The sequence below is a fragment of the Lichenostomus cassidix genome, chromosome 1 (genome assembly GCF_008360975.1).
Source record: "Lichenostomus cassidix isolate B80296 chromosome 1, HeHo_3.0, whole genome shotgun sequence".
Lineage (NCBI taxonomy): Eukaryota > Metazoa > Chordata > Aves > Passeriformes > Meliphagidae > Lichenostomus > Lichenostomus cassidix.
This window is the reverse complement of record NC_139479.1, coordinates 83,986,059-83,998,368: the sequence shown is the minus strand read 5'-3', so window position 1 is coordinate 83,998,368 and position 12,310 is coordinate 83,986,059. Positions and strand designations below refer to the sequence as shown.

At 40.6% G+C, this 12,310-nt stretch overlaps 1 protein-coding gene across 4 annotated transcripts in view; it reads right to left on the bottom strand.

Moving 5' to 3' along the window:
- TENM4 (teneurin transmembrane protein 4) overlaps window positions 1-12,310 on the bottom strand; it is a 917,609-nt gene that overhangs the window by 332,539 nt on the left and 572,760 nt on the right. For all 4 annotated transcript variants that reach the window (XM_085066138.1, XM_085066148.1, XM_085066158.1 and 1 more), the window contains one exon: window positions 7,776-8,045. In XM_085066138.1, coding sequence (XP_084922264.1) covers window positions 7,776-8,045 — 270 coding nt within the window. The remainder of the gene's footprint in view (window positions 1-7,775; window positions 8,046-12,310) is intronic.

Sequence of the window (12,310 nt, the reverse complement as noted above, 5' to 3'; positions counted from 1 at the left end):
TTGTCCTAAACCCCATCAATTCACTGTCCCATCCAGGTAAAACTTTCTCTGAGACTCTTGTGAAGAAGTGAGGTCACCTATTCACTTTCAAGAAGTATCACAGGACTAATATCTAAAAAGGACAAAAAAGATAAGAGGACAGAAAATATGAGGAATCCATCATCAAGAATGTCAGTGATTAGAAAGCTGGATCACCAGTAAGGAAGATGTAACAGCCTTCAAGGGAGCCATTTTTCAGTGGAAAATGTAGGATTTGATGGTCATGCAGTTAAAAGTCTCCTTTTTAGGGACTAATATTCTTCATAAGAATATTAGTATCTTTACGGTTGGAGAGCCTGAAGGCACATTTCTTCCCCTGACCTTCACATTTCAAGTGATCACCTAATCTCTGAATATCTCTATCAGGTGACTTCAGAAAAATGTAATATCACAACAATATCCACATACCATTAAAAGGGGTTTTTCTTTGCAAATCCTACCTGGAAAGGCGCAGTGTGAGAGTTTTGAGAAGCTGAAATAAAGAAGGGTATTAGTGAAAATTCCCTTCTGGATGCATTGCTACTCTATGTAGTTCTTCACTAACTTTGGATCTTTAGTGGTAAGGGCTCTGGTTAATCTTTATTTCAGGCTGAAACATCTTGTTAATATTAAGGTTACAACTGATGGGAGACAAGTGAAAGATGACATCCAGCAGATGTCTGATCTTGTCTGGGTAATTCTAATTTATTCTTGTTTTCTATTACTAAAAAGTCATAAGGGAAACGTAATAAAGTATAGCTCATAGTACATTCTTTTAAAAATATTATTTATTCTGAAAAATGTTTGGTTTAAAAAAAAAAATTCCTTTCTGAATTCTCCAGAATCTGAGTATCACATTTTTGCCTATATGGTTTGCAGAAGAAGCATGTCTGAAGCACACACTCATTTACTGGAAGTACTTTATAATACACTGTTTAATTCAAAGGAGAAAAGAAAGAGATGATGTTGCTGCAACCACGGTAACAATATTAACAATAGAGTGGATGAAGCCTGAAAGGAAATTAGTCAGCAAAACATGGCAATAAAAAGAAAAGTCACCATGAATTATCAACCAGGGTAATAACAAATAATTTGTAATTCTGAGATTATACAGTAATTCTGGCATTGCTAATTGCACTGATTTATTGAACTGTACTTTGGGCCAATGATTTGGGTCAACATGATTTGGAAAATAAGAAGGTGAATGTAAAGAAAATGGAGTAAAAATCCTTCTTCTGCAGAGGGTCAGAGCTATTTAGGAGAATCTTGCAAGGCACCTGGTAGAAAATATAGACAACATTAGGAGAAGAGCTCTCAACAACCAAAGGGAGCAAGGAAAACACACAGAAATAATTACTGTTTGCCTGAAGCTCTCTTAGCGGTTGTAAAACAGCTCTAAGGAGAAAATATTTTGAAAAAGCTGATGAAATGTGGCTTGATCATTGGGACAGCTTTCTGATTTAATAAGAAGCCAAAATGGATATCAGAAAACTAGCAGAGAAAACTAGCATATTGTAGTATATTTAACCAAAAGTATTGGGATTTATACCACTCAAGCATTTCAAAAAATCAGACAGTTACCACCATGCACCTAGGACCTAGTGTAACACTGCTGATGGCAACAGGAACCTTCAAAGGCTTTGGTGAGTTCTGTATCAATCACCAGAGAATAAATGAAAGCATCAGTTAGATTCCTTAACTATTCTGGAGAAATAAATCATATCATTTCTTTGGTGTTCCTTGTTTGAAGTACTCGTCTTTAATTATTTCCTGCTATACTGTACCCCTGTGTTTTTAATATGTTCTATAAGCATTCAGTATTATTGAGTCCTAATACCCCATGCAGTTTCTAAAGGACTCTTTCCAGCAACAGTAATGGCTTAAGCAGTGGAAGCAGCAAACATGGTGGTTACTGCAAGAAATGCTCTATAAATCATGTATTATGTCAATTAAAATGGCTCAAAATTGAACCTGGAATAGTAGAGCAGGCAGAACTATGATGTGAGCTTTAAAGCTCCTGATTGCCTCTATGCTTCAGTTTTACAAAAGCCTCTGAGAATTTTCCAGAAAGGTAATTCATTTGATGAGAAAGCAAAAGTTAACTGCAACATATCCACTAGCTTTCTGGTCAAGTTGGTAAGGTTTGGAGACCATGCTTGGCTATTGAGCTTGTTTGAGGTTTGCTTGACACTTTTAAAGTTCATTTAAATGCATCCCAGAACAGTAATGACTAAAGGAAAAAATTCACAGAATGGTTGGGTTGGAAGGAACCTTAAAGGCATCTAGCTCCAACCCCCTGGATTGCCCTAGGAAGACAGGCACACCATCTACTAGACCAGATGCTCACCTGGATGCTCATAGATGCATCCAGGCTGGCCATGAACAATTTCAGGGATGGGACAGTCGGGGAAATTATTCCTCTTTGTAGAATATGGGTCCAAAATGAATTGGTGCTCTTCATCTTTTCAGCAATAAGTGTCTGTATTACTATAGTTACCATATCACTCTTGGCACTGACTGGTCCTTTGAGAGGTGAAGCTAAACATAAATGAACCCTGAGATGAAATTATTCTTCCTAAACAGAGATGTTCAACAGATGTGTGGTGGAAGTGTTGGGGTGATCATACCTGCATCCACTTCATCATTAAATGGGTGATTTGAGTCCAGAAGTATCATTTTCAACCCTTTCGCAAACATGGAAAGCATGCAGAAGTTTTTGCAGGATGTTTTCTACATGGTTCTGAATTGTGAAGATGAAAATTGACAATTTGACAGAAGAGATCCTTCAGCTTGAATTTTGGCTTCCAGCGTGGTTAGATCTGGAGTTTTAGTTCATGTCTACTAATGTCTCAGTGTTCTGAAGTCACACTTCAGCAACATTTCTGCCACAAGAATTTCTTTACATAAATAGATCACAGTTGAACGTGTTCAGCTCAGTTGAACTGTCTTGGGCCATCTGATGTTGATCATCCTGTCTGTGAGATCCTTCTGGCCCTTTGATAATGCCCCCATTCTTGCAAAGAAGAGATGATGACAGAAAGAAACATCACTGCACTCCTCACAGCATTAATCATTGCTGACTTGTCCTGCTAATGAAAAAAACTGCTTCCTCTCTCCCTTGTTCCTTCTCATATTTAACCAACTACTTGTCTTGGTGCAATACAAACATTGAGCCCAGATTAAACTAAAGTGAATCCTTATTTTGTCACAGCTTCTTTGGAGTAGTTGAAAGTTAAGCTGTACTGTTTGACTATTTATTTGTTTTTTTTAAGGGCTGCAACTCCACTTTCACAAATTTTAAAAATGCCATTGACCCAGGTCTATGTAATCCTGTAATGACTGTACTGAGTAAAACAGTAAGCTCATTATCACACTGATGGTAGAGGAAAAAGTGGTTTGGTTTTGTTGGCCGTGGTTGTTTTTTTTGTTTGTTTGTTTGCTTGGTTTTGGCGTTTTTTTGTAGGAAGGGATTTTGTATTGGAATATCTACCCATTTTCTGCCCATCTCTCAAATTCAAATCTCTCCAGGGATTACCAGCATGACTCATAACACTTCAGGTGGATCTGTGTTAAGATCTCCATTATGGACCCAAAGGAAACATTCACAGCCTATTTCATGGGTGTTTACACACAAACACTGTCCATCTCCACATATGTTAGGAGTCCCCTAGGCAGTACAAAACAGCCTGAACAGTCCTGCACAGCCCCAGAGGAAGAAGGCACAGCAATGCTGCAGCACTGAACCTGGAGAAAGAGGGATGCTTGAGAGGCAGCATGGAAAGCTGCTCTGACTGAGTCAGCATCTAGTCTAGACCTTTCTCAGCAGCTGTTTGTCCAGTTTACACTTAAAAGCTTTTAGCACTGGAGCTCTTCAGACTCCTCCAATCTCCTCCAGTGCCAAACTGCCTTCAAACTGTTTATGAGGAGAGGAGACTCTAGACGCTGTCTTTTAAATGTTTTTTGTATGGGTGAAGTGATGTTCAGAAGATGGAGTCAGACTGTTGTTGGAGATGCTCAGTGGGAGCAATGGACACGAGTCGCAGTGGCAATCCATACCACCTCTTAGGAGAAGAGTTATTCTCAGCAAGCGTGGTCAGCACTGGAACCGGGATATAGAGGCTGTGGCCTTTCCATCCTGATAGATACTCAAATTGTAACTGAATAAAGCCCTGAGTGACCTGATCTGACCTCCAACTTAGCCCTGCTTTAATCATGAGAGGGACCAGAGATTTTCAGCAATGCCTTTCAGTATAAATTATCCTGTGGTACTGTATTTTTATGATGATGTTCTTATGATTAGAAGTTTTTTGGTGATTTTTTTTTTGTATGTGACTGAATTGCTGCAAAATAAGCCAATTTCTGGAAGACTATTACCTTGTTCTTCTTCAATGTGCTCTTCTCTATGGTAAACTATTGCTGGCTCAGTACAAGTCCTGTTCAGGGTTAGCTAAGGTACCGCCAGGAAACTCCAGGCTTTGATCCAAATGACCACTTCAGGAACTTCTTTTGCTTGAATCAGACTTGCTGAGAAACAGTGCAATGTACCATAGGAAAGATGTTCTCTTAACATCATCGTTAGACTTCCAGGAACCAGACTCCCTCCGTGCTTGGTTCTGAACTGTTAATGGGAGTTCACAGTTCCAGTTCAGATCATGATCATACTGCAGAAAACCCCTTGAGCCATATAAAATGCCTGCTACATCAGCAGCACAGAATGACTGCATTGTCCCCAGACAAGGTGTAGCAACTTGAGCTGCACCTCTGTCCCCTCACTCTGCAAAGTGACTATCCAGGTGAAGGGAAATGCACTGTCCACTGGAGGGGAAGCCATTGTGGCTGTTTGAGTGTGCAGGGTCTGAGCTCGGGGCAATGCCAGAGTTGTAATTCAACTCTGATGAAAACAAACTCTTAACCTAGCAAAAGCATTCAGCCTCCTGGAAGCATTCAACCTTCTAGTGGAAGCTGTCCCTGCTCATGGCAGGGGCTTGGAACTAGGTGATCTTTAAGGTTGCTTCCAACCCAAACCATTCTGGGATTCTATGAAAGCCTGGAAACAGTTTAGATAAAGCTACGCATAGCTTTCCATGCCAGCTACTTGTGCAAATGATTTATGGACTGCAATATGCCATGGAACCAGAGCAATTCATAGGTTTCCTTAATGATGGGGGTGGATTGTGACTGCATTTTCTGACCAGCATATCAGTTCCTTCAAGGCATCACTGTTCCTGAAATAAAAACAAACCTGCTTTTCAGGGCAGCCATGCCTCTCCTTTTCTAGGAACACAATAAATGTCTTGGCAGAATCATGCTTCGACAGCTTTGCATTTACAAACATCAGAAGTAAATTCTGATTATTTATTTTGGATAAATAATGAGCAACAGAAAAATTGCTGACTTTGACCTTCATTGGAAAAGTTGGTTTAATGGGCCCCATAAACTCTTCTATTGATGGCAGGTTCATAAAGTCCATATTGACTTCGGCTAAAGGCTATAGCTTCTATCAATACTGTCAACAATTAATATTGACTCATAAAGGTATCCTGTAAACTGAGTCATAGCATTATGTTACTTTACGTTGCCATTAGCAAAATTTCATGTCTTCTTGAAAATGTTTCTCCTATAAATCTGTTTTCTCAAAATAGCCTGTGTGATAGCTAGCAGCCCAGAGAAGCACTGCTTATGTGCAGAGGGAGGAAACACAGAACAAAACCTTTGTGTTTGCTAGACAAAGCTTCTGAGAGGATCTCAGACTTCATTTACTCCTACAACAGGTCTCAGGCTGTGAGGGGCTTGTGCACAAAGGTTTCTCACACCTTAATCTGTGCCAAGCAATTACAGAAAGAAAATGTTCAAATTTTCCATACATATAAGACTTTTTCCTAACCTTCTTTTCTTCCTACCTTGCAACATTTGTTTGGATATGTTTAGAACACAAATTCAATGGCAGTCTCTTTTTTAAAGTGACTCTTTCTCTGTTCTTTTTTTTTTACACAGCCCTTTTTTTTTTTTGAGTATGATACAGCCTTTCTCATTCAAAACACCCAGCATCTAAGACTACAAATGCCTAGGCCCCAAAGAAACTAGTACATTTATACAGCACTCTATGTTCTCCACCTCTCGTTTCCCTTTTTCTGGTTGCTATGAAGTGATGGTTCAACAAATGGTTAGTGTGTCATTAAACTTAAAGAAAGAGGAATTGAAGGAAAGAAGAATCCACCTTGATGTAAGAATTACTGCCTCTGAGATTCTTTTCAGTAAAGCCTTTCAAGGCATGTGAAGTTGCTAATCTGTTGTTCCTAATATAATTTTATTTGTAAGTGATCTGTAGGTACAAAGTTACATTTTCAGGTGTAGAGATAACATTACAGAAAGCTGGGAAAAATACTCCAGCAGATAATACAATTCTTCTCTCTTAAAAGACCAAAGGAAAAAAGAAAATACTAAAATTCTATATTTTGTTTTTCTTAGTAGGCATGGAAAGAAAAAATGTATGGGATAGGATTGCAGCTGCTCACACACCACTATGGAAAGCACAAAAGAGAGCTCTGGAGAGAGGAGAATGGGATGAAAGCGCAAGGTGTTTACTTTTGGCTGTTTTCTAGCAATTTCATGTGAGTGTGCAAAACTTTAGTTGACCTTGATGATCCCTCTGATTTTTCATCAAAACACAAGGATCAGAACAAAATAATATAACCTGGCACTGTGTGTCTGCTTGGAAGACACTACACTAAGAATCTTACAAAAGTATGGTAAAGATAATTTAAAAGAATTCTTCTGTACATCCTTTGAACAGAAGGCCATTTATCTTTGAACTCTGCCTAATATATCATTATCTCCGAGCAGAAACTTAATAAGCTTTAACTGTAATTGTGTTGGAGTTAAACATAAAATCATGTGGGTGGTGTATGTCTCACCATGTCATGGCTTCCAGAGGAAAACTTATCATCATTTGTCACTATAATACCGTGGCAAAAAGCATGAAAAGAACAAGTGATACAGTCATTTCACATGAGCTTTCTGAGCCGAGCACAAGTGCCCAATGACTTGTACGCAGCAGCTATATTAAGAAGCAGGCTGTGCTATAATTGAATTAAAGGTGCAAAGGCATATAGGACTGGATGAACTCCTGGGTCAAGTTGCAATTGAATCAAAATCCCTCTCCTTCTCCTACACTGCTTGGCAGAACTGCTGACCAAAAGGTTCGCAGACCTACAAAAGGCATGCAGGAATCCCCGCAGCTGGGGACACAAAGTTACAGAGATAAAAAATCTCTGACCTTCAGCTTTTATTTCGCACAAAGAAAAAGGCTTCTAAAAATATTTCGTCATCATTTCCCTTCAGAGAGCAGTCAGCCAATTTACATAAATGAAACGGCCCCTGTCCAGGAATCAGCAAGGAAAAGAAGCAAATTATCTGCCTGGAAAATCTGTAGCAAAGATAACAGTAGCATCGGCCAGGGGAGGGGAGATTTAAATGCCTTCCCTCTGAAAGGTTGCTGCAAAAAACAGGGAGAGTATTACAGCTATTTAATGATTTCTGTTGCAGTGATAAATAAGTAGGAGCTTCTCCAGCAGTTCATTAACAAACACTCTGTAGGACAGCACAAAAGGCCACGACACGGGGCTGTTAGAAGAGTGTTTTCATGGAGTCTGATAAAAAAACCAACACAAAACCTGAGGAAGATTAAGGTGGAGGAGTAGGAAGAGTCATTGCTGATAGAGCTCAAGGCTGACACTGCACGCGCTGTCACCACTTACCGGTTTCGGTATTCTCGTGCTCCGTGTCGGTGAGGGTGAGGTTGGAGTTGGCCCGGCTGGACAGGCAGGAGCTGCGTCCCGACTTGGTGTTGCGTCCCCAGAGCCTCACAGGGTGCTCAGGGGACATGACCACGTCTGCTTCCGTGTCGGCATCCGAGCCGGCGCTGATGGAGTAGCCGCAGTGAGGCAGCCCGATGTCGGTGCGGTACAGAGTCCCGTGCGTGGGTGTCACATCCTCAAGTCCCAGCTCTCGCAAAGAGAAGTTGGCTCCTGTGAGAAAACACATCAGCCTGGTTATTAATAGGGCACGGTGCCATCTAGCACGAGTCAAGAGCAGAAGTGTTCATCCTTTACCTTCATGTGGGGCACAGCAGCAGCACAGTAATACACAGGAACACCTTAGCAAAGATACCTCTCTTTTGTGGTCTTGCTCAATGTGGGTCCAAGAGACCACAAAAAGATGGAATCATTGAGGTTTTGAGATCATTGAGTCCAACCATTACTCAGCACTTCCAAGTCCACCACTAGACAATGTCTCTAAGCACCTCACCTACACTTTTTGTTTAATACTGCCAGACATTGTGATCCCTCCACTTCTGTAGGCAGCCTGTTCCTATTCTTGACCACTCTTTCAGTGAAGAAATTTTTCCTAATATCCAATCTCAACCTCCCCTGGTGTCACTTGAGGCCATTTCCTGTTGTCCTACTGCTTGTTACTTGGGAGAAGTCATGGCCCCCCCTGCCTCACAAAAACCTCTTTTCAGGTATGCCAAGACTCAAAAGTGGCTGGACTCCTTCTTCTGGAACCTAACAAAAACTCAGGGCATGTTCAGTGAAATAATCAAATCTAAAAGCAAAAATGGATGTAGAAATGGTGAAATTCTTTAGGAGAGGCAAAAAGTAATCTTCCTGTGAGAAAAGCAAAATGAGGCGTGCAATGATCAAAAGTCCTACCATACACCTGACAACTTCCGTACAATAGGCAATTTGATTGAGTTCTGCTCATTGAAATCTCTGAAATTACATACTGGGGATTTAAATTTCCTTTGGTGATTTGACTTTCCCCTTGGTGACCACTCACACCTTGACTCAGTTTAGCTATTCATTCTGATAGAGTCACAGCAGAGGTTATTTGGCTGCAAATAGATGCAATTGTTTAGCTGACTAAAAATATGACCTGAAAAGTGACTCTTGACTTCATGTCTAGTTACCTGCAGAGCTTCAAAATCAGACTGAATTGATGTGAATGAGGCTTCAAATATTAGCACACTTTGTTTGGAAAGTTCCACAGAGGCTGGGGAAAGCAATTCTAATCCACATTTATTTATTAATGCATGCATTTATTTTTCAACCTTGAATATCTTGAAAATATTTTGGCCACCCTTGAGTGCCTTTGGCTGCACAATGCATTTATATAGTTCAATGCACCCCTGCTTCTGTTATGCTGAGCCTTGGATGGATTAAGGAACTGAGCAGCGTTTGCAGCTCAAGCATATTTCAACAAGATAAATCTGAATGCACAATCTCCAGGAAATTTCAGTGTTCAAACCGTCCTTCGAACACTGAAGTTCATATTTACTCATCATTGAAATCTGTTCATCAAGTCTGGATCTCAAGGCTGTATCCCAAACTGGATTATCATTTTCTCCTTTCTCAAGACCCCACAACTGTGCAGTTCTTCTCACGTTTCTAATTGTTGATGTTAAATATTATATGGTGGAAAATGTGTATACAGTAGAAATAGATTTTTACTTTCCAGAGTATGGTTTCGCACTTGTGGAAACACCCTAGCTTGTCCTTGAACCCTGCTGCTTGGGGAAGTTCTCTTGCATTAGAGCACACATGCATCAGATGACAGCTGGCCAAAAGTAGATGCTGTTTTACTACATTTTTTCATTCAGTTGACTTTACAGCTCATAGTGAACAGAGAGGAGACATTTAAATGCAAGGTGAATAACGGGACAGGACAGCATTTTCATGTATAGCTCAGAGAAGGAACTGTGGATGGCAGGAGAAAATAACTCTGGTTCAGCTGGGTATGGTTCTGCATCTGACAACATTCAAACTCCATAAAGGATTCATGAACTTCACACCTTTTTAATTGACCAAACAAGATTAAAGCTTTCAGACAGAGTGGACAGAAAAGGTTGCTTGGGGCTCACACCTCTGTCCAGTGCTTGCGAAGCCCAATGCAAACTCGCAGCAAAGCAATCCATTTACATGACTGCAAAGTGGTTTGAGAGACTGTCCTCTACAGTCTCATGGCATGATGTAGCAAATAAACTTGACCTGAGTTACAGACACTAGGAAGCTGTATCTCTCCAGACACCTTGCTGTTCTCTTCTAGTTTCGACTTATGTGTAAGGCCATGAGTTTTTACTGAAAAACATCTTTTGGTTTTGCTTGCATGTTTGAGTCACTGATGGTGAGTTCCACCTTCCCCTGAAACAAGCCACCCTCAGCATCACCAAGCACATCAATGTACAGCATGACTGATGTTCTCCAGTAACAGCAGCTCATAAATTATGAAAAATGACTGCTACAATTAACTGAAAATCAAATTTATTTGCAATAAACAGCAGCAGATGCATTGATTTTCATATTCTACGCTCACTGTTGCCTTTTAAGCTGGAAGAACTCAAGTCAATAAAAGGAAGATAATAAATATCCAAGACTTTTTAATTCAGATCTGGTCTATTTTCTCCTGTGCTGACTTGCACATTTGCTGACACTCACTCTAGCTAAAACCATTTAAATGCTGACTTGTTTATTTACTGAATTTATTTGGTCAATTTGAAATGTTTCCCTCCTCTGCCTTCCAAACCAATGCAGGAGAGAAATTCACTTTGCCTTGTTGATGTCAAGCAGGCTAATAAGGCTTGGTTTCAGTTGGCATGAAGCCAAGCAGCATCACAAAGTGAAGTCCATTCATGGCTTACTGCCAGTGGAAAATGTGGCACAGAAAGTCTGGGATTATTGGTAACACTCTTCACACCAGTTTTGAGACCCTCAGGATGAACTGGGAGAAAGCTTTAAATTGAGCCACCTGTGAGTGTTATATCAGAAGCAGAACTGGTGCTCTGACATGGTTAATCTTAGCTTCTCAATTATTTCAGCTACTTAGACCAGCCATTTTTACTATTTCTCAGGACACTCCAAAATTTTCCTAGGGAAGTATGAACTTGTGTATAGAAAGTTTATACTCCCTATCAATAGACTGGCTTTTCAAGAAAAGTAATCTTTTGTGGGCTTCTTAGGAGAAGTCTGTGGACCTGCATGGCCTCATGGACCTCCAAGTTGAAAACCACTGACCTGGACTAATTCACATCTATCCTGCACGGTGAATATATTATATGAAGTGTGCAAATGCAATGACCTAAAAAGTTTCCTTTTCTTTATGTCATAGATTCCTTAGAGGGGATGAAGTACTTCAGGGTTGCTAAGAGGGAAACTGCTTTTATGATGCCACAGTATTATTACTTAAAACAACTATTGGCCCTTTTGTTGATTATTGCCTGTGGCAACTATCCTGAAACTCAAACACCAAAGCCATGTGCACTAAGATACTTGTGCAAATTATTTTGCTTGTGTGTGCCTTGAAGATGAGTCTTGCACAAAACCCCAGGTGCATGATGTTTGAGGAGTGAAATGAAGCAGCCCCCAAATTAAATGAGTGCAATTATATGCATTCCATTTGGGGAATCAGCTTCTCTAAATTGCAGGGGATGTGCTCAGAGTACTCTGGGTCGGCTAGTTTATATTCATTTTCTGGAATGTTGCCTACTCTATTTGACTCACTTTGCCATTTTATGCTTCTCTTGATGGACTTCTAAAAACAATTTATGTGAAGTCCTGGTTGGTTTCTGAGCTATATCTCTACAGAAAAATGAAGATGAGGCTTATAGCAGGGGCCAGAAATCTACCTCATGTAGGCAACAGCAGCAGTGAAAATGTAACTGCACTGACTTCAGGGTAGCAATAAATAGGAGAATATCTGGAATCTCTGATAGAAACTGTAGGATCTGTGGTGACTCTTGAAATGCCATATCTTCACAGATACTGTGACTCAGATTCACTAAAAGTGCTGCTGTAAGTCCTGAAGTGGTTCCTTACTCCTCTAATATTGGAGCAAGGCAAACCTAAAGCCTACAGGCCATGAGGGTTCATCCCTTCTGGAGCTCAGTTGCCTCCTTTCTTCCCAAGGGTTCTTGGGTTTTGCTGTAGACCAGATGGAGTGTGGGCAGAGACACTCTCCCCTCGTTGTCTTCTGTCTCAGCATCCTCACTGACTTCCTTCATGACAGGGCAGACATATGACACAGTGAAAGGTCTCCTGAGCAGGGAGGAACTTTCCATGCCACCTCAGTGCTGTGTGACATGTGCACAGGGGCTCTGGTCTCATGGTGGGAAGTGGCAAAGTGGAGACAGAAGGATTAGGACATAGAAAGCGTGTCTTAGTAAGTGCTAATGAGCACAGGGTATTGCTATGCCACTTGAGGACATTGGGCTGCACACGTCTGTTCAATACAATGAAGA